The 23590-nt window shown below is 42.5% G+C and overlaps 1 protein-coding gene across 6 annotated transcripts in view; it reads left to right on the forward strand.

Annotated features, from left to right (window-relative positions):
• Positions 1-23590, forward strand: part of sema5ba (sema domain, seven thrombospondin repeats (type 1 and type 1-like), transmembrane domain (TM) and short cytoplasmic domain, (semaphorin) 5Ba) — a 395686-nt gene that overhangs the window by 332217 nt on the left and 39879 nt on the right. For 5 of the 6 annotated variants that reach the window (XM_069934791.1, XM_069934794.1, XM_069934792.1 and 2 more), the window contains 2 exons: positions 16243-16468; positions 19662-19880. In XM_069934791.1, the coding sequence (XP_069790892.1) occupies positions 16243-16468; positions 19662-19880 (445 nt within the window). The remainder of the gene's footprint in view (positions 1-16242; positions 16469-19661; positions 19881-23590) is intronic. The other variant, XM_069934796.1, reaches the window with a different exon arrangement.

Genomic DNA, 23590 nt, shown 5'->3' on the forward strand with positions numbered 1-23590 from the left:
ATGTTGAAAGGCGTGGACAGAGTAGATGTAGAAAGGTTGTTTCTAGTGGCGGGAGAGTCTAGGACAAGAGGGCACATGTTCAGGATTGAAGGGCGTAACTGAGAACAGAGATGCAGAGGAATTTCTGCAGGCAGAGGTTGGTAAATCTGTGGAATTGGTTGCCACAGGCAATTGTGGAGGCCAGGTCTTGGATGCATTTAATCCAGAGATTGATAGGTTCTTAACCAGGTCATTAAAGGTTATGGGGCAAGAGGGGCTAAGTGGGAAAATGGATCAGCTCATGATTAAATGGTGGGGAAAACTCAATGGACTGAATAGCCTATTTCTGCTCCTATGTCTTAAGGTCTCTTATTGTCATTACATCATTTGTATGGGTGAACAAATCATCGTCCTTTCCTCCACATCTTCCCATAGTTCAAACTGTGTCAGAAATTGTGTCAAGAGAATTTCAGCTGCAGCTTGAATGTGGAGGTATTTCACTGGAATGCTTCAAGGGAGAAAGGACTTTGGTTGGTGAGATGGGGTCAGACAGCAGAGAAGGTGATGAAGACTCAAGGTGCTGAAATCTAAAGTGAAAAAATACTACAGGAGGGACTCAATGGATTAGGCAGCATCTATGAAAGCAAACGGCCAGTCAGTGTTTTGGGTCGAAACCCCACTTCACAACTGAGAAAGGAGAGGCAAGGCAGGCAATAGTAGAGAGCAGCAAGGGACAGTAGGTGATAAGTGGACCAAGCAGGGGTGAAGTATGATGGACATCGAGCTGGGGGGAGGGGATTGAGTTGGGAGACAGTGACGGGTGGAAGCAAAGGAGGAACAGAAAGATGGGCAAAGGGAGCCAGGTTGGCGGGTGGGGGAAAGATGTGAAGGTGGAGACAGAAGCTGAAAAGGATGGTGGCCTGATGGGAACCATGGAGGAGGGGAAGCGGTGGAAATATAGTTGAAATGTTTGTGTTTATTTTGTGTTGTAAATTTCAGGAAATTGCACAGTTCTTCAAAAACAAATAAGTATTATGTGGAATATTCACTCTTGTTTTACATGTAGGCCTTAGAGGCCAATTATGTGTGCTGTAAGCTTCCAAGAAAGAGCAATGTTATAATGGCCAGTCTATCAGGTTTGGAAACATTACGTGAAAGATAAATATTGATCATGAGATGAAGGAGAATTGCAAATAGTGGCAGTGAGACCTTTTGGATTTAATTGAGGAGTTGGGTCCATTGTGCAGTCACCTCCGACTGTATGGCACATTCTCAATGCTACTCTGAAGCTTCAGGCTAAATGCTTTTAATTATTTTCATATTTCTTTCTTCTTCTACAATGAAAAAGTAGTGTTTCTTGTGGGGCATAAACACCTCCAAAGGACTGAGGGAATGAACGAATCATTCCTGCGCTCACCTTCTCATTCCTTTGGGGTCTTCAGATTCACTGAAGATTTAAAATTATCCTGAAAATAATAGCATCATAGATTGATAGAGCGCTGAAACAGACCCTTTGGCCCAACTTGTCGATGCTGACTAAATCGTCGAGCTGAACTAGTCCCACTTTCCTGTGTTTGGCTCATATCCCTCTACATCTTTCCTACCCAAAATGCCATTTGAAAGTTGTAATTCTCCCTGCCTTTCCCACTTCCTCTGGCTCCTTGTTCCATACATCCAACACAGAAATGCTGGAGGAACTCAGCTAGTCTAGCAGCGTCCGTAGGAGGGAAAGGTATTTGGACAGACATTTTGGGCATAAGCCCTTCCTCAAGGTAGGATGCAAGCCCAAAACCTCAAGTAAGGGCTCAGGCCCAAAACATCAGTAATATATTTTTACTTCTTATGGATGCTGTGAGACTGGCTGAGTTTCTCCAGCTTTTCTGTGCTTTAACCACAATCACAGTGTCTGCAGACTTTCGTGTTTCACTCTGTATACAGCACCCTCTGTGGGGCATGGAGCTCATTTCCCTATGGACATGGCACACAAAATTGCATGGTTAGCGCCATGCTGTTCCATCACCACTGATCGGGTCTCGCGCTGTCTGTAAGAAGTTTGTTCGTTCTCCCCATGTCTGTGTGGGTTACCTCTGAGGGCTTTGATTTCCTCCCACTATTCAAAACGTACTGCGGTTTGTAGGTTAATTGAGTGTAATTGGCCAACATTGGCCTGTTACTGTACTGCATGTCTAAATGTAAAAAAAAAGCTTTCATCTTAAATCTATGCCCTCTAGTTTTACACTCCCCTAACCTGGGTAAAAAAGTATATTTGACTATTTACCTTATCTATACCTCTCATGATTTTATGTGCCCAAAAGGTCACCCTCAGCCTCCTTAAGTTCCAATGAAAGAAAACCTAATCTGTTTAGCTTCTCCTTACAATGCACAGTTGAGGCATGTCCCAGTTTCCATGTCCCTCCCATCCAGCTGTGGTAGATTCCCTTAACCTGATAAGATTTGGAAGAGAACGAAAGACAAAATTCTATCTCATTATTCACAAGTCCCAAACCATCTTTGAGCAAATGTCACACTATAGTGAACATGACAGCTGATTTATTAACTGCAATAACCCACATTCAACCATTAACCAAGCTAATCTGGCTAAATTGATGGTTAAGTATCGAGCAGGACACAGGGAATAAGTTCCCTGTTCTTCTCTCCTGTTCCCTTATTAGAGTGAAGAATTTTGGCAAAACTTGGGAAAATTGGGGGAATTGGAGTAAATATCATAGAAGTGTTTAAAATGAATCCAGGTAAGGGAAAATGATATGTTGATAGAGGGCTAATAAAAGGGAAAAGTGGTGTTTCTTGAGAATAAGCACCCCCAAAAGACTGAATGAATGTTTCCTGAGCTGGCATTCTCATATTCATTGTCATGTATACCAAGATAGTGCTAGGTTCTTTTGCGAGCAGACCAATAGACATCTCATACATAGTACACGAGTAAGACGCAGCACAAAAGTATAGAGAGATCAGTTGGAACAGAGCAATGGCAGTATATTTTTTCTCTTTTGGAGTACCTGATAACAGTGGAAAAGAAACCATCCTTGAATCTAGTGGTATGTGATCTCACACTCATTACCTTTTTCCTGATGGGAAAAGAGTGTGGTTGGGGTGGGATGAGTTTTTTAAAAATATGTTAGCTTTTTTCCCAAAGCATTCGGAGCTATAGATGGAGTCGATGGAGGGGAGGGGGTTGTGCATGTGATGGAATGAGTCATTGGAGACCTCCAGGAGAATCCAGAGGCTGGAATCTGTAGCTAAACACAAGTTGCTGGAAGAAATCTGCAGACCGAGCAGCAGAAGTGGGAAAAAAAGAATGGCTGACATTTCTCCGTAATGAACACTGATGATGCTAAACATGCTCAACCAGATTGTCTTTGCCTCAGTCACTTTCACAAACCTCTACAGGTTCTTATGGTCTGGATAGTGGATGGTGGATCTCTGGATAGTGAAGATCATGAAGGGTCTTTTGCCATGTTTCAAATAAATGAAAAGATTCTCAGAAATAGGAACAGGATTGGCCCTTAAAACTGCTCTACTATTCATGAAAGTGTATAAGATGATGAGAGGCATTGATGGCCAAAGGCTTTTACGCAGGGCTGAAATGGCTTATAGGAAGGGGCCTAACTTTAAAGCACATGAGGGATATATGACATAGGTTTTTCACACAGAGAGTGTTGGGTGAATGGAATACACTGCCAGCAATGGTGGTGGAGACAACTACAATCCGATCTTTTATGAGACTATTAGATAGGTACATGGAGCTGAGAAAAATGGAGCTTGATGTAGTGGGGAATTTCTAGGTAGTTGTTGGAGTAGGGCAGCACAACACTGTGGGCTGAAGGGCCTGTACTGTGCTGTAGATTTCTATGTTCTAAAATCATCTATTTTTCCATTTTCTTTCAGTATCTCCATATCTCCTGCTGCCTTTAAAGCCACAAATGTATTGATCTCCGTTAACAGTAAACACAATGGCTGAGTCTCCACAGTGTTCAATTTATTGGGCCCTTGTGGGCCAGAGCTAAGGAATTAGAAGGAGCTCTCCTTTCTCGTGTTGGATTGGTGAAAGAACACATCCGGGACATTTTGAAAGCTGGGGGATCTAGCTTTTTGATCACATAAAGGGATAGAATGAATGAAGGATATAGTTTGGGGTCAACACAATGTCACATGTCCTGTCCCCTTTACCAGTGTTTATGAAACACAGTTGTTTAATATTCCCCTTAATGGTGTCATTATTTTATACGTGACCCACATTGAATGCTCGGACCCTGAGCAGAAGGGGTATTTCTCGTCTGTGAAAATATCTATAAGCAGCTCTGAGTGAAATTTAAAACACATTTCACACCTCGTGACCAAATTAACATTTATTTGTTCCACATGTCCTGAAATGCTTCCTTTCAGAGGAATTAATAGGCAATTATTTTAATGATTCTACATGCATAATTTAAAAAAAAATAGAATTACAATGAATATGACTAGAATACGATTAAATTCTTTTGTGGTTTGTAAGATGTCAGTGGAAGAGAATGTTGATTGCATTAGATGGATTTTTTTAGGTTTGGGCAAAGGAAGAGTGAACAAAGAAGGAAATCCTACTCTTTGATCAACAATTATTTAAATAAGAGGATATGAATCTAAGAAACATGATCCAGCTGCTTACTAGTCTACACTGAGTACCCAGATGCCTGAGGAATATCCAACTTCTTGTTGAAGGGTTCCAGCCTGTAATGTTGGCCATTCTTTCTCTCCCACTGATGCTGGTCAACTTGCTGAGTTCCTCTGAATGATTTTTTCTTGCTCCAGATTCCAGCATCTCCAGTCTCTTGTGTGTCAATAGCAAATACTACACGTTTAAAGAGAGTGGAGGAAAGTTTAGGGGAGATGTCAGAGGTACTTTTTTTTTTACACAGAAAGTGGTGGATGCCTGGAATGCATTGCTGGGGTTGGTGGTGGGGAATGGTACAATAGGGACGTTCAAATCAACTCAAGTCTTTTTCAATATTTTTATTAATTTAATTTACCAAATGTTACATAGGTAAATAAACATGAATAGAACAATAATCAAACTTATATAATACTAGTGGCAGTAATGACAAAACCTACATTACAGTTTTAAGAAATACAAAAAGAAAAAAAGAAACTTGCTATTCTACAAAATCAATCCCCTACCTACAGAGGCTGTTGGCAAAATATGTAGACCAGTGTCTGATAATGAAAAGAAAAATAAACAATGAGGTCAAAAATCAAAAATTAGTTAAGCTTACAAATTTGGGAAATAATAAAGAACCCCAAAAAGAAATAAAATTTCTAATTTTTTCTAAAGACAAACAAGCCATTGTATCAGACAGTGGGAGTGACAGCATCTTTCCTTTTCATTAATATGGCCCTTCTAGCAATCAGGGAACCAAAAGCTACTACATTGGATTGTGAAGAATTCAAAATTGGATCTTTGGGCCCACATATTCCAATCAAGGCAATACAAGGAGATAGGGCCAAATTAATATTAAGAACTAAAGATTGTATACAAAAAACACCTTTCCAATAATTGAGAAGAGAAGGACATAACCAAAGCATATGATACAATGAACCGTCTTCAGTTTTACATTTATTGCATTTATAAGATAAGTTAGAATAAAATTTAGCCAATCGGGTTTTGGAATAGTGGGCACAATGTACTACTTTCAATTGCAATAGTAAATGTCCAACACAGAGAGAGGATAAATGACTGTTTCAGAATAGTGTACTCAGAAAATATTTGTTGGAAATCTTGTTCCCACAGTTTTTTTTAAATTCCAACCTGGGAATTATCCCTGGATAGCAAAAAATAGTTCATACAGAACAGACAACAGCTGTTTATGATCCAGTTGAAAACTATACATCTTCCCTACAACATTAAAATTCAAGTCCTGAGGAAGTCTCAAAGATAAAGAGTTCAAAAAATTCTTAACCTGTAAATAATGAAAAAAATGATATCTGGGTATATTAAATTTAGCAGATAGTTGTTCAAAAGAGGCAAGAGTATGGTCGATAAAAAGGTTCAAGAAAGATTGGATACCTAAGTTAGACCATTGATTAAAAGCAATATCTTGAACCGAGGGATGAAATAAAATACTTAAGATAGCACTAACTAATAAGAATCTATGGCATCCAAAATGTTTCCTGAATTGAAACCAAATTCTCAATGTTTGTCTGATAACAAAAGTATCCGATAATTTGGAAGCAGGGAAAGGTAAAGGTACTCCAAGTATTGAAATAAGGGAGAACATTTTAGTAGATTTAATTTCTAAATTAATCCAACCTGAAGCACCTGAGAAAACCTTATGATGAATCCAAAAAACAACATATCTGATTTTATCTGCCCAGTAGTAAAATCTAAAATTAGATAATGCCAAGTCTCCATTTTTCTTAATATTTTGAAGGAAGATGGGGAGGCTTATTATTCCATATAAAGGAAGATATGAGAGCCCAAAGAATCAGAAAAGGAACAAAAACTGGTGCAGCTTGAAAAATGTATAAATATTCTGGCAGGATATAAATCCTAATAATATTAACACCCAGTTAAAGACCATTGGGTCAAGGACTTCTTAACATGATCAGTGGGGTAAGAAAATTTTCTTTAAACAGGTTATCAAATTTCCTAGTGATGGTAAAACCCAGATAATTAAATTGATTGTTGACTATTTTAAAAGGAACAGATGAATCTAAAGAGTTAGATGAGTCCAGCACAAATGTGTCACTTTTCCGTAAATTTAAGTTGTAGCCTGAAAATTGACCAAATTGCTGAAGAAGGGACAGAGGGAATCAATTGATCTAGATTTGATACATACAGCAAAAGGTCATCTGCATAAAGAAATACTTTATGGACACCTTCAGTTCTGCTAATACCAGAAATTTTCATTTGATTGTGAAAAAGCAATGACTAAAGATTCTAACACTAGGTTAAATAATGAAGGGCTTAAAGGGCAACCTTATCTAGTTCCACGATGCAATTTTTAAGGTTTGGATTTAAATGAATTAGTAAAAACTAAAGCTATAGGAGATAAATATATCAGTTTTATCCAATTGATAAATTGGGACCAAAATTAAATTTTCCTAACATAGTAAATAGATATTCCCATTCCACCCTATGAATGCTTTTTCGGCAATTAAAGAAATAATATATTCAGAGGATGCAACTGCAAGGGAGTAGAGAATATCTAATAAATGGTGAACATTAAATTGAGAGTGAAGATCTTTAATGAACCTGGTTTGATCTTCACAGATAATAAGAGGTATATAGTTTCTAGCCTGGTGACTAATATCTTAGATAATATCTTAGTGTCCACATTTAAAAATTTGTCTATAAGGAACAGTTTAATAGATCCTTATTCTTTTAAAGTATTAATGAAATTGAGGCTTCATAAAAAGTTTCTGGTAGCTTCCCAATTTCTAAGGATTGGGATAAAACTAAATCCAATTGGGGTATCAATAGGTTGGAAAAAGTTTTATGGAACTCAGCAGGGAAGCCATCTGGCCCAGCAACTTTGCCAGACTGCAAAGAGTTAATTGATTCAGCAATCTTACGGAGATAGGCTGTTCCAGATTTAATTTGTTCTCTGAAGAGACAGTGGGAATATTCAATCTATCCAAGAATTGCATCATAAAGTTTGATTGTTAACTGAATCAGAACTCTATAAGAACTAAAGTCAAGCCAAGTCACGTTTATTGTCATCTGATTACACAAGTACAACCCGAAGAATTGACATTTTCTGCTCCTTGGTGCGAAACACAAAAACAATCAGATATACATAACACATATACAGACAGAAAATACATATGCAGAACTAGTATTCATATATACAAATAAATAAATATTTTGTTTCAAGAGTGCAAGGGTCTCGGATGGTAAGTGTGAACAGTTCCTTTGGTTGTTCAGCATTCTCACTGGCTGTGGGAAGAAGCTGTTCCTCAGCCTGGTGGTGTCGGCTCTGATATCCCATATCTCTTCCCCAACTGGAGCAGTTGACAGATGCTGTGTCCAGGGTGGAAGGGGTCATCTTCAGACAGCGATCCCAGTAAATCATGTCGATGGGATGGGGTGGAGGGAAGACTCCAGTGTTCCTCTTTGCCACTCTTATAGTCCTATGGATTGACCTCCATCCATTTCTCTGAGCAACCGTACCACACTGTGATGCCGTCGGCCAGAACACTCTCGATAGAGCTTCTGTAGAAGGTTGAGATGATGGTCTTCTCAGGAGGTGCAGTCACTGTTGCGCCTTCCTGACAAGTGAGGAGATGTGTATCCACAATTGGTCATTAGTTAATTGAACTCCAAGGAGCTTGGAGCTCTCCACTTTCTCCGCTATGAGTTGTCAATGTGTAGTTGAGGGTGGTTGTTCCAGATCCTCCTGAAGTGCGCGATCATCTCCTTTGTCTTGTTCACATTGAGACTCAGTCTATTACTCTCACACCATTTCATGAGATTTTCCACTTCTTCTCTGTAATGTGACTCATTGACTCTTTGGTAAGCTCAATTTCTTAAGCACACCCTGTCTCTCTGTTACATTCTGTGATTTTCCTGCAAATAAAGATGACAGTTTCTTGAGGAGATGGTTAGAGGATATTTTGTGGAGGATTTTAAGCCAATGAGTGGAGTGGCAAAGGTTAATGTGGAATACAGGATGTGTTTGACAGCTTCAATAATTAAAGCATCTGAGCTTTGTCTTTTGGCAGGTTTACAGTGGGCTTTTACAGGCGGGCAAAAACATATGAGGTTTAATGTGCAAATAAAAAGCAACTTTCTTCTTCCATTAATATATTTTCTTTTTCTGGCATGAGATATTAAGAAAATATATTAGAAGTTAATGAAGGAGGACAGGCGAAGAACTCAATCAATAATCCATCTGATTCCACAGCTTTCAGTTTTGAGACATTCCTTTCAGCATGGCTCTCAACCTCTGGTGGATAAAGCTCCATCAAATAACCTGTGATGAAAGGCAGATTGTTTCTCTCTGTTGTCTCGAAGATGCTCCCTGCTTGACCTGTATGCTGGTTGATTCTGATATCAAGAAAGACCCTCAAAAATGGATCCCAGTGTTTGTGTACCATCTTATGGCTTGCTTCAGTGTACAATGACCCAATTTGAAATCATCAAGTTGTACAGCATAGAAATAAACCCTTCAGCCCATCATGTTCCTGCTGACCCTCATGCCCACCTACCCAAATACAATTTGCCCGCATTAGGACGTATCATTCTGTGCCTTGTCTTTTTGATGTGTCTGCCTAAATGCCTCTTTTCAATTTACTTTAATATATACCATTGAGTTTTTTTTTCACAAACGACCTGTTTGACTGCAACAGGTAAGAATTTTGGTGCATATGTACATCATGCAATGGATATTTTACCTCTACCTGATCCCACCACGTCCTGCGTCAGTGAGTTTCAGATAGAAACCCATCTGCCTCATATAATTCCTTCCTCCAGTCACCTCTCGGCCTCCCTTGCTCTTGGAGAAATAGACCCAGCCTATCCAATCTCTCTCCCCATAACTGAAGTCCTCCAATCTTTGCATTCTCTCCTACTTACTTACATTCTTCCTTCAGTGCAGTGGCCAGAACTACATTCAGTACTCCAACCTAACCAGTGTTTTGTAAAATTGAAATAAAATGTCCCACCCAACTGCTTATGGAACATAGAACAAACCCTTTGGCCTACATGCCAAATTAAACTCAATTTCTGCCATTTGGATGTGATCCATATTGTTCTATTCATGTGGGGACCAGCTATTCTCAAACATTTTTTGGCTATGGCCCCCCCTTGGGACAGCCCAAAGTTTATGAGTCCCCTTACAAGTTTAGATGATTCCTTCTGCACTTCCCTCCTGCCCCCTATACACATTGGGACACCCTTATTAAGGATTTCAGTCCATTCCCCCCCTTCCTTAAATGTGCTGTGGCCCCTGGGGAGGGGTGCATACAACCACTGTTGAGAATGGCTGTGAAGACTGAAACACTCAAAATGTATCTACATCCGCCACTGGTCCAGCAACTCAATGCAGGCACCTCTGTGCAAAACAAAATTGTTCTCTCACCTTCAAGACATTTCTTCTAGTATTTGACATTTATATCCTCTGACTCTCTACCCCAGTGGTTCTTGACCTTATTCTTCCCACTCACGTACCACTTTAAGCAATCCCTATGCCATCGGTGCTCTGTGATTAGTAAGGGATTGCTTGAGGTGGTATGTGAGTGGGAAGGGAAGGTTGAAAATCAATGTTCTAGACCCAATTGTTACTGAAATATTTTGCTTGAGAAAAATTGTCATTGGCCCATTTCCTTTGGAGTTAGGAAACCATGCACATAACAAGTCAATTAGGTACGATTGAAACAGTGGTTTTCAAACATTTTCTTTCCACCCACATACCACCTTAAGGAATCCCTCACAGAGCATCTATAGCATAGGGAATACTTAAAGTGGTATGTGAGCGGAAAGAAAAAGGTTGAGAACCACTGATCTACCCTATCAATGCTTCTCATAATTTTCCAAACTACTTTCACATCTCCCCTCAGCCTCCTGTAATCTCTGAAAAAATGATCCTCTAATCCAGGCAGCATCCTAGTATTTCTCTTCTGTACAGCCTTCCCATCCTTGCTGTAAAGAAGTGTTGAGAATTCCAAGGAATGCTCCAAGTGCGACCTAATCAAGACTTTATTCATCATGTTTCTCTGCTGTGATTGCTGAAGGAAAACATTCCAAGGGCCATCTTCACTACCCTCACTAACCAAGAATTGTTCTCAGCTCATTTATATGTCAAGGAGAGGGATAGAATTTAACACCACAGAAAAATGCTCATGACCATAAGATCTTAAGATGCAGTAGCAGAAATCGCTTGGCTATTCAGGCTCATTGACTCTGCCCCACCATTCAATCAAGAGCTGATCCATTTTCCCATTCAACCCGACTGCCCAGCCTTCTCCACATAACCTTTGATGCCTGGGCTAATCAACAACCTATCAGAATCAACATTTATTGTCATTAACAAGTCATGAAATTCGGTGTTTTGTGGCAGCATCAAAGTGCAAACATTCATATTATAACCATCTTACAACATTACTATTAAAAAAATGCGAAAAGTAAGACAGTCTCTTTGGTCCATTGATTATTCAGGAATCTGATGGCAGAGGGGAAGAAGCTGTCCTTGTGCCGCTGAGTGCTCGTCTTTAGGCTCCTGCACCTCCTTCTTGATGGTAGCAGAGTGAAGAGGGCATGGATAGAGGCTGCTTTTTTAAGTCATCACCTCATATACATGTCCTCAATGGAGTGAAGTCTGGTGCCTGTGATGTCACAGGCCCAGTTAACAACACTCTTGTATTTATTCATGTCCTGAGAATTGGTGCCGCCACACCAGACAGTGATGCAGCCAAAATGCTCTCCATGGTACACCTGTAGAAGTATATGAGAGTCTTTGGTGACTTACCAAATCTCCTCAGATACCTCACAAAGTATAGCCACTGGTGAGCCTTCTTTGTGATTGCATCAACATGGAGGCTCCAGGTCGGATCCTTGGAGATTTTGACACTCAGGAATTTGAAGTTCTTGACCTTCTCTACCTCTGAGCCCTTGATGGTCGTGTATCCCTGACTTCCTCCTGAAGTCCACAATCGTCTCCTTGGTTTTGCTGACATTGAGCGCAAAGTTGTTGTTGTAACACTATTCAATGAGCTGATCTGTCTCCCTCCTGTACACTTCCTCATTGCCGTTTGTGATTCTGCCAACAACTGTGATGTCATTGGAAAACTTGTAGATAGCATTGGAATTGTGCCTGGTCACACAGTCATGGGTGTATAATGAGTAGAGCAGTTGGCGAAGTACACATCCTTCAGTGCACCTGTGTTGATAATCAGTGAGGAGGAGACATTGTTTCCAATTCGTACTGTCTATGGTCTTCTGATGAGAAAGTCAAGGATCCAGTTGCAGAGGGGAATACAGAGGCCCAGAGTTTGTAGCTTCTTGACCAGCACTGAGGAAATAATGGTATTGAAGGTCGAGTTGTAATTGATAAAGAGTAGTCATATGTATGAACTGCTGTTTTCAAGGTGATCCAGAGCTGATTGGAGAGCCAACAATATTAGATCTACTGTGGAGTGATGGTGACAATAGGCGAATTGCAGTGGGTCCAGATCTTTGCTTAGGTACATGTTAATTCTGGCCATGACCAGCCTCTCAAAGCATTTAATCTTATCAATCTCTGTCTTAAATACACCCAATGGCCTGTCCTCCACAAACACCAGTTGCAACAAATTTCACAGATTTACCACCTTCTGGCTGAAGAAATTCCTCCACATTTCTGTTCTAAGCAGATGTCCTTCAATCCTGAAGTTGGGCCCTGTTGTCCTAGACTCTCCCACCATGGGAAATAACCTTTCTACATCAACTCTGCCCTTGCCTTTCAACATTAAAAATGTTTCAATGAGATCCCCCCTCATTCTCCTATATTCCAACGAGTACAGGCCATTGTTCCTCATACGATAACCCTTTCATTCCCGGAATCATCCTACTGAAACTTCTTTGAATCTTCTCCAATGTCAGGACATCTTTTCTCCCATGAGGCGGAATGAGCAAAAAATACTGCTCCTTTCATAACCTCAGCACTTCCCAAAAGCACTACATTTCCATTAATGTTCTTCTGGAGCACTGCCACTGCTATAACAGAGGGTAATGTCACAAAGAAAAATTACTGGCTTGTTATCTCAATGCCATTTGCGGGATCTTGCTATGCAACACATCAGAGGACCATATTTCCAGAGGTCTAGAGTGTAAAATGCTTTGGGAATTCACGGAGCTGTGAAAGCGTTTAATTAAATACAAGTCGGCCTTTAATTTCCGTAAGCTTTTGTGCATACCTTTGCTATCTCATGTCCAATGCTTCCTCTCGGGGGATTGCCATCTTCTCATTAATTTGTGACTGAGGCATTGGGCTAGAGAGCGTTCACAGACCAATAGACTACCAGCTGCAAGTTGAACTCTTGCTTTTGAAATTCAGTTCTGCAGAACTCGGCAGAGTCAAGGTCAGGAAGCAGTGTTTAACACATAGCTGATGTTAGATAACATGATCAGTACTTTGAACTGAAACCTGTTTTGTTAGCTTTAATGAATTTTCTCACTGTTCCATAATGCAATCATTATAGCAGAGAGGTTAGCCATTCAGATTTGCACAACTTCTGAGGGATCAGTCCCATCAGTCACGTTTCTCTAGACTTTCCATAGGTGCCTGCAAACTATTTTCTCTTGAGTGCCTTTCCAATTCCCCTAACGAGGGAAAAAAAATGTCATGTCACTTTCTAAACTCATATATTCTCGATTGCTTATGGAGATAGATGTCTGTAACAGCACCAGCAATTGGGACTGGGGTTTGAATCCCATGCTGTCTGTAAGGAATTTGTTCATTCTCGCTGTGTCTGTGTGGGTTTCCTCTGGGGGCTCCAGTTTCCTCCCACCGTTCAAAACATTCTGGGGGTTGAAGGGTAATTGGGTGGCATGGGCTCGTAGGTAAAATTGCCTGTTACTATGCTGTATGTCTAAATGTAAATTAAAATTTTAAATTTAAATATAAATCTATGAGAAGCGTTGCCTCAAGAAAGCAGCCATCATCACACCTCAGCTCTGTCCACCACCATAGCATGGATGTCCCAATGGCCACCCATTTCAATTCACCGACCCATTCCCCTGTGGACATGTCATGCACTGCCAGACTGGGACCACCACAAATTAGAGGAACCACACTTCATCTTCCATCCGGACACTTTCCAACCAGGAGGCATTGACATCGACTTCTCCAGTTTCCGTCAAAACCTCCCCCACCCCCGTCATCTTCATCCCTCAGTCTTCCTTCCTCTAGTTCTGTCTCTTTCTCTCTCTCTCTCACTTCCATTTTCCCTCTGTCTCCTTTCACAGAGCCATAATCAGTTCTCACCTTTCCTCATCATATCCAATTAACACCTGCACTCCTTCCCGAACCATTCATCCCCCTTTCTCTCCCCAGTCTTTATTCAGATGCTTTTACTTGTAGCTTGAAGAAGGGCTCAGGCCTGGTAATATATCTTTACTCCTATGAACACTACAAGACTGACTGAGTTCCTCCAGCATTTCAGTGTGTTTTTACATTAATCATACATCACTCTGGAAACAACCTCTTCTCACTGCTACTGTCAGGCAGAAGGTACAGAAGCCTGAAGACCAGCCACCCTAGGTTCAAGGACAACTATCAGGCTCTTGAACATCCTATGCTACCCAAACCCTAACCCTAAACTATGGGACCACCACAAAACTTGTTTGGGCTACTGAAATGCCAATTTTTTTCTTGCACTAACTGCAACCTGATATTTATTTTATCTTTCTCTGTCTATGGAGATCCACTCCATGATTTCATCATGGCTGATTTAGAACGTAAGAACATAAGGGAGTATCACAGTTTGCCCACCGGTTAATGCAACACTTACAGTTCCATTGACTGGGCTTCAGTTGGGTGTATTTGGGCAGAATGAGCTCATGGGCTCATGGGCCTCAGTCAACAGCCTCCCACTTCTGAAACTTTTAAAACTCATTAACACCAGTGTTTAATGACAATTGAAACAGAAACATCATTTTTTTTCTGGCAGCTGTGCTTAAAGATTAAAGAGGGATTAAAGAGCTGACAACTTTATTAAAGCCACGAACCTTTAAGGGGACGCTGTTGCTGAGGCAGACAATATCACAGAAGGTGCCAGAACTGAGCCAAGCAGTTGAAATTACTGAGTATGGAGAGAGAGTGGTTGAGTCTTGATCTAATTGAATGGCAGAACAGGCTTGAGGGATCTGTTGACCTACAGTATTCCCACTGCCTATATTTTATTTTAGATGTCATTTTCAGTTCTGTGTTCACTTCTGGACACCACCCTTTAGGAAGCATTCCAGGGACATGGACATGGATCTTGACTGATTTAAAAAAAAAATGTTCATTCAGGGGGATTTATTGTCCATTTGACAATATCCCTGAATTGTGATGTCCTGGGCTGTGTCCACTACCTTTTGCAGGGCTTTACACTCAGGGGTATTGGTATCCCCATATCAGACTGCGATGCATTCGGTCAATACATTTTCCACTACATCTGTAGAAATTTCCCAGGGTTTCTTATGTCATACCAAACCTCCTCAAACACCTGAAAAAGTAGAGTACCTATTTATAGTAATCCAAATTTCCAGCACCTTACAATGCTAGATTATAAATACAAGATTATGAGAATCCTTCCTCCCATAACTGTTGATGCCCAGACTAATCAAGAACCTATCAATCTGTGCCTTAAATGCATGCAATGACCTGGTCTCCACAACCACATGTGGCAACAAATTCCACAGATTTACCACCCTCTAGCTCACTGCTACCATCAAGAAAGAGGTATAGGTGCCACAACACTTGCCAGGTTCAGGAATAGCTGCTATCCTTCCTCCATCATTCCTCAACAATAAACTCAATCAGGAACTTATTTACGGTCTCTTACTTTAGCATTTTATTGATTTTTTTCTCTCTCTATTGCACAGTCAATTTGTTTGCATTTCTTTATTTGTTTACGTGTACATGAGTGCAGTTTCTTTTTGCCCAACCTTGCCCACAGGAGAAAGGATCTCAGGGTTGTATGTGATATCATGTACTGTATGTACTCCAATGATAAAACTGAAATCTGATCTGAAATCTCTGACTAAAGAAGATGTGTAGGGTCTATAAACAAAAGGAGTGGGTTCTACGGGATACAGAGGAGATTCATCAGGACGTTGGCAGAATAGGAGGGCTTGAGACTGGATAAATTGGGTCTTTCTTCCCTAGGGCACTGATTACAAAGTCATGAGGGGCAGGGATGAAGTGAAGGGTTGCAGTCTTTTTCCCAATGTAGAATTTTATAGAACAAGAGGGCATCAATTCAAGCCAAGAAGCGAGAGAGCTGGAGGCACTCAGAGCGTGGTCTGTGATGGGACAAGGTGCCAGAGGAAACTATACTGTAATAGTGGGTACAATTAGAAATGTCAAAAAATTATTTGGGAAGCTATCAGGATAAGAAGAGTCCTAATGGACCAAATACAGGCAAACAGGATTGTGAATTTAGTCAGCATGGCGGAGTTGAGCTGAAGGGCCTGTTCCCTGCCATAATGACTCCATGCATCCATGACATACTGATTGGGGTCTGTAGTGAAGGCGAGACCTTTGCTTTCTCAGTGCCTGGCCTGCTCATGTTCTGCTTTCTCTGCAGGAACACCGGGCCTGTAACGTGGACTCGTGCCCCGAGGTGCGGAGGAACACACCGTGGACTCCCTGGATGCCAGTCAACATCAGCCAGAATGGAGCCCGCCATGAGCAGCGCTTCCGCTTCACCTGCCGGGCACCGCTAGCAGACCCGCATGATCTTCAGCTGGGGAAGAAGAGGACGGACAGTCGGTTCTGTCCTGCAGATGGGACCTCGTCTTGCTCCACCGACCGTAAGTCAATATCAAGGAATCCAAGTGGCTTCATAGAAAACACAAATGCAGATCAGCCATGGCCAACCAAGCTGAATGGCTTCCCCACTTTCCTCATTTCTATTTGCATCTATTTCCCATCATCTGATGTCAATCAAATAGTGTTGGGCTGCCTTCTTAGCCGCAGCAGCCTGCCTGCCAAGGCTACTCCCATTGGATGAGGTGCTCTAGAAATTTGACCTAGTATCAGTGAAGGAATGCCCAATGTGTTCCCAAGATGCAGCACAGTTAGCGTAGTTGTCAGTGCAACACTCTTACAGTGCAAGCGAGCCAGGTTGGAATTTGGAGCTATTTGGAATAAGGAGTTTGCATGTTTTCCCCATGTCTGCGTGCGTTTCCTCCAGGTGCTCCCGTTTCCTCTCACCCATCAAAATGTACGGGGCTGGTGGTGTAATTGGGTGCCACAGGCTCATGGACCAGAAGGGTCTAAACAATTATTTAATATTGACAAGCTGAGTTTCATGGATTTAGTCATTTCGATTCATTTGGACATAGTTTTAAAAAAAAATCTCCCTGGAGATTCATCGTTTTACTTTTATTCCTTTTGTTCTGCTATTGCAGTTTCCATCAGCACCGGGGCACCGCAGGGCTGTGTTCTTAGCCCCCTGCTCTTTACACCTATGACTGTGTAGCTCCATACGACAATAATACCATTTACAAATTTGCCAACGATACCACGGTAATGGGTTGTATAAAAGGTGGGGATGAGTCAGCGAACAGGATGGAGATTGAAAACTTGGCTGAATGGTGCACCTACAAAAACCTCGCACTCAATGTCACCAACACCAAGAAGCTGATGGTTGACTTCAAGAAGGGAAAGCCAGAGGTGTACGATCTAGTGATGACTGGGGGATTAGAGGTGGAGAGGGTGAGCACATTTAGGTTCTTGGGAGTCACTATCTTGGAGGATCTTTCCTGGACCCAACACACTAAGGGTATCATCAAAAAAGCACGTCAGTGCCTCTACTTCCTCAAGAGTTTGTGGAGGTCCTGCATTGGACTTGTCAGCCACAAACGAGCCTGCAGCTGACATGGACATTACCCCTCCATAAATCTTCATCCGCGAAGCCAAGCCAAAGAGTATGATATCAGGAACCCTAGGAAATTTCTACAGAGGTGTGGGGGAAAGTATGCTGATCGGCTGCATCACGGTCTGCTAAGGGAACACCAATACCCCTGAGTGTAAATCCACAAAAGGTAATGGACATCACAGGCAAAACTCTCCCCACCATTGAGAGCATCTACAAGGAACGCTGCTGTTGGAGAACAGCAGAAACCATCAAGGATCCACATCACACGTCAGGAAAGAGGTAAAGATGCCACAGCACTCGTTCAGGAACAGTTGCTACCCCTCCACCACCAGCCTCCTCAACAACAAACTCAATCAGGGACTCATTTAAAGATTTGTGCACTTTATTGATTTTCTTTTGTTCTCTCTGTATTCCACAATCATTATCTGTTTACAGTTCTTTTATTTGTTTATGTTTAATCTATGTACAGTTTATTTTTGCACTACCAATTCATGGTAATTATTCCACGTCCGCAAAATAAAAGGAATCTCAGGATTGTATGTGATGTCATGTCTGTTCTCTGACAATAAATCTGAAATGTTAAGTGTCAGGAATGGATTGTAGTTTAGTGGCTGATCACACACTTTTGACCACTGACTGTGATGTGTTCCTGGAACCAACACACCAATGACATCATGAAGAAAGCCTCTATTTCCTTAGGAGTTTGCGGAGGAGCTAGTGGAGTTGGTCAAGTGAAGCGGTATGGACTTGAAGGGCCGACATGGCCTGTTTCCGTGCTGTAAACGGTTATATGGTTATATGGCATGTTACTGCGCTGTACGTCTAAATTAAAAAAAATTTAATTGTAAAGAGGGTGAGAGTCCCATGCCGCTGGTATCATTGATACTCCAGGCAGCAAGGATCAAGGGTTTGAGGGGTGCTGTCAAGGAAATCCTGGAGAGTTGCTGGATTGAATTTTAGAATCATAGAACACTACAGCACAAAAATAGGCCCTTTGACTCATCTAGTCCATGCTAAACAATTATTCTGCCTTGTCCCATTGACCTGCACCTGGAACATAGCCCTCCATACTCCTCCCATCTAGACACCTGTTCAAATTTTTCTTAAATGTCAAAATGAAGCCTGCATTCACCATTTCAGCTGGCAGATCGTTCCACACTCTCACCACTCTCTGAGTGAAGAAGTTCCCCCTAATGCTTCCTTTAAACATGTTACCTTTCACCCTTCAACCGTGTCTTCTAGTTCTCGTCTCACCCAACCTCAGTGGAAAATCCCTGATTGCATTTACTCCAGTTCAAGGCTACACAGCTCACATTGATGTCTGATGTCTGAAGTGACCATTCCCGGGATGCAAAAAGTAGGCAAGATCATCTGTTCATTGACTAAATTCTCCTTGAACTGAATGTTTGCTCGGCTATTTTAAGAGTTAAAGAATGACTGGGCTGAATAAATAGGAATAACCTGATTGTGTAACAGAGGAGTCGAATGTTTGGGAGTCAGAACAGAAGCTTTGAAAAATTGAGATGAGGTGAGGGTCTGAAACTGGTGTCTGGTGTGGTGGCTGAGAGAGAAGCCTTCAGCACATTAAACAGAAGTTGTGTGTATACCATAAGAACCCATAAGGCTATGCCCCAATGCTGGAAGGTTGGATGATTTTGGGTCGCCCTTTGTTTAACCAATATGGACATAATGGGCTGATTGGACATGTTGCCCTGTACACATTCTTTGATTAAGAGTCAGCCATGTTTCTAAGAGTAGGAGTCACATATAGACCATACAATGAATATGCAATTGATTTTTCTTTCTCTTTGGGATCTGAATGAATCAGATGGGCTTTTACTAAATTTTTCTTCCAAATTTATTTAATTAATTTCATTTCCTTTGAAATATGCCAAATGTCGTGGTGAGATTTGGGCAGATGTCTCTGGGGTATTAGCTCATTTACCAATGTCTTACTTATCTAACAGCATAACCACTCTTACTCTCTCCCTCTTCCCTCCCTCTCTTGCTCTCTCTCCCTCGCTCTCTCTCTCCCTCTCCCTCACCTCTCTCTCTCACTCCCTCTCTCCACCTATCCTCTCCTCTCCCCACCCCCACCCCCCTTCAACTACCCCTCCCTGCAGATCTTGTCGATGACCTCTTAAAGTTCAGCAACCAAGCTCCCCACAAGGTGAGTGGCGGCTGGACAGCCTGGATGCCATGGTCGTCTTGTTCCCGAGAGTGTGAGATGGGATTTCGATCCCGGAAGAGGAGCTGCACCAATCCAGAGCCCAGGAACGGGGGTCTGCCGTGCATGGGATCCCCCATTGAGTATGAGAATTGCAACCAGCAACTTTGCCCAGGTAACACCATGTCAGCACCCGAAGCTCAAAGAATTATAGAATCCAACAGCACAGAAACAGGCCCTTCAACCCTTCTAATCTATTCTGAACTCTTATTCTGCCTAGCCGCACTGACCTACACCCAGACCATTTCCCTCCATACCCCTTCCATCTCCTGTCCAAATTTTTCTGTAATGTCAAAATTGAGCCTGCATTCACCACTTCAGCTGGCAGATCATTCCATACTCCCACCAGTCTCTGTATGAAGAAATTCCCCCACACGCTCCCCATAAAATTTTCCCCTTTCACCCTTCACCCATGTCCAATAGTTTTTATCTCTCGTAAGTAACCTCTGTTTAAAAAAAAGCCTACTTTCATTTAATCCATCTTATTCCATCATAATTTTGTATCCCTCTATCAAATCTCCCCTCCTTCTTCTATGCTCCAAGGAATAAAGTCCTAACTTGTTTAATCCTTCCCAGTAACTCAGTTCTTCAAGTCCCAGCAACATCCTTGTAAATCTCCTCTGTACCCTAAATCTTATTGATATCCTTCTTGTAGTTAGGAGTCTAAAACTGCACACAATACTCCAAATTTGGCCTCACAAATGTCTTATACATCTTCACCATAACATCTCAACTCTGATACTGAATATTTTGATTTATGAATGCCAACCTTATCTACCTGTGATGCCACTTTCAGGGCCCTATGTATCTGTATTCTTAGATCGCTCTGTTCTACCGTACTCCTCAGTGCCCTACTGTTAACTTCAGAACTCCAGCATGACAGCAAATTGGGAATGTAACCAACACAATGATTCGATGTCAGGCAATGCATGTAAGCTTTAGAAATGAGTGTTGGAATTGAACATCAGGACAAAGTTCTCTTTGCAATGAATGAACTGGGCAAGGAATGTGGAAGAGTTGGGAGATCCCCGGAAAGAGTGATGATGAGATTGAGATGTGATATTTTAGTTCAATAAGAAGTGGACACCACTGGAAGTCCCAGCATTTAGTATCCCTCTGTGTCAATGACTGAGAAACACAGGAACTGCAGATGCTGGAATGACAAGCAGACAACGAGAAGGTGGGGAGACTCAGCAAGTCAGGCAGCATCCCTGGAGATGGTGAGTTAGGGTCCTTTCAGTTTGAAAGATTCCCCACCCGAAATGTAGACTCATCATTTCTGTCTGATGATTTGGATGCAGGTCAATGGGCAGAATAATAGCTCAGCATAGACTAGATGGGCTGAAGGGCCTGTTTCTGTGCTGTAGTATTCTACGGTTCTGTGACAATGCCTGACCTGCTGAGTTCCTCCAACTTCTAGTAGTCAACCTGGAACCTTAACTCTGCTTCTCTCCACCCAGATGCTGCATGACCTGCTGAGTGTTTCTTGCACCCTACACTCTGTCTTTGTTTCAGCTTTCCAGCTTTTGCGCTTTTCTGATTGTCAGTTTATGATCCACCACAATTGCTCCATTTAGTTAAGAGTCAAAAGATGGTGGGTCACATGCAGCTCAGAGAGCTCAAAGATAGCAGATGCCCTTTCCTGAAAGGCATTGTGATCCAGCAATAAAAACAAAAATCTGGATAAGCTGAAGGGTTGCCTGTGCCAGAGTTTAGTCTATTAATTAGAACCATGGAACTCTTTTTTTCTTTCTTCTTTGGCTTGGCTTCGCGGACGAAGATTTATGGAGGGGGTAAAAGTCCACGTCAGCTGCAGGCTCGTTTGTGGCTGACCAGTCCGATGCGGGACAGGCAGACACGGTTGCAGCAGCTGCAGGGGAAAATTGGTTGGTTGGGGTTGGGTGTTGGGTTTTTCCTCCTTTGCCTTTTGTCAGTGAGGTGGGCTCTGCGGTCTTCTTCAAAGGAGGTTGCTGCCCGCCAAATTGTGAGGCGCCAAGATGCACGGTTTGAGGCGATATCAGCCCACTGGCGGTGGTCAATGTGGCAGGCACCAAGAGATTTCTTTAGGCAGTCCTTGTACCTTTTCTTTGGTGCACCTCTGTCACGGTGGCCAGTGGAGAGCTCGCCATATAACACGATCTTGGGAAGGCGATGGTCCTTCATTCTGGAGACGTGACCCACCCAGCGCAGCTGGATCTTCAGCAGCGTGGACTCGATGCTGTCGACCTCTGGCATCTCGAGTACTTCGACGTTAAGGATGAAAGCGCTCCAATGGATGTTGAGGATGGAGCGGAGACAACGCTGGTGGAAGCGTTCTAGGAGCCGTAGGTGATGCCGGTAGAGGACCCATGATTTGGAGCCGAACAGGAGTGTGGGTATGACAACGGCTCTGTATATGCTTATCTTTGTGAGGTTTTTCAGTTGGTTGTTTTTCCAGACTCTTTTGTGTAGTCTTCCAAAGCCACTATTTGCCTTGGCGAGTCTGTTGTCTATCTCATTGTCGATCCTTGCATCTGATGAAATGGTGCAGCCGAGATAGGTAAACTGGTTGACCGTTTTGAGTTTTGTGTGCCCGATGGAGATGTGGGGGGGCTGGTAGTCATGGTGGGGAGCTGGCTGATGGAGGACCTCAGTTTTCTTCAGGCTGACTTCCAGGCCAAACATTTTGGCAGTTTCCGCAAAGCAGGACGTCAAGCGCTGAAGAGCTGGCTCTGAATGGGCAACTAAAGCGGCATCTAAAGGCTGTGTACGGCCCCTCACCCAAGTCCAAAGCCCGCTGCGCAGCTCAGACGGCAAAGTCCTCCTCAGCGACAAGATCTCCATCCTCAACCGATGGTCAGAACACTTCCAATCTCTTTTCAGTGCCAACCGCTCAGTCCAAGATTCCGCCCTGCTCCAGCTCCCTCAACAGCCCCTAAGGCTAGAGCTGGATGAGGTCCTCACCCTGGATGAGACATATAAGGCAATCGAACAACTGAAAAGTGGCAAAGCAGCAGGTATGGATGGAATCCCCCCAGAGGTCTGCAAGGCTGGCGGCAAAACTCTGCATGCCAAACTGCATGAGTTTTTCAAGCTTTGTTGGGACCAAGGAAAACTGCCTCAGGATCTTCGTGATGCCACCATCATCACCCTGTACAAAAACAAAGGCGAGAAATCAGACTGCTCAAACTACAGGGGCATCACGCTGCTCTCCATTGCAGGCAAAATCTTCGCTAGGATTCTACTAAATAGAATAGTATCTAGTGTCGCCGAGAATATTCTCCCAGAATCACAGTGCGGCTTTCGCGCAAACAGAGGAACTACTGACATGGTCTTTGCCCTCAGACAGCTCCAAGAAAAGTGCAGAGAACAAAACAAAGGACTCTACATCACCTTTGTTGACCTCACCAAAGCCTTCGACACCGTGAGCAGGAAAGGGCTTTGGCAAATACTAGAGCGCATCGGATGTCCCCCAAAGTTCCTCAACATGATTATCCAACTGCACGAAAACCAACAAGGTCGGGTCAGATACAGCAATGAGCTCTCTGAACCCTTCTCCATTAACAATGGCGTGAAGCAAGGCTGTGTTCTTGCACCAACCCTCTTTTCAATCTTCTTCAGCATGATGCTGAACCAAGCCATGAAAGACCCCAACAATGAAGACGCTGTTTACATCCGGTACCGCACGGATGGCAGTCTCTTCAATCTGAGGTGCCTGCAAGCTCACACCAAGACACAAGAGAAACTTGTCCGTGAACCATGGAACTCTACAGCACAGAAACAGACCCCTTCAGCCCTTCTAGTCTGTGCTGAGCATATATATTTTTGCCTAGTCCCACTGACCTA

Source organism: Narcine bancroftii, chromosome 4 (assembly GCF_036971445.1).
Source record: "Narcine bancroftii isolate sNarBan1 chromosome 4, sNarBan1.hap1, whole genome shotgun sequence".
NCBI lineage: Eukaryota > Metazoa > Chordata > Chondrichthyes > Torpediniformes > Narcinidae > Narcine > Narcine bancroftii.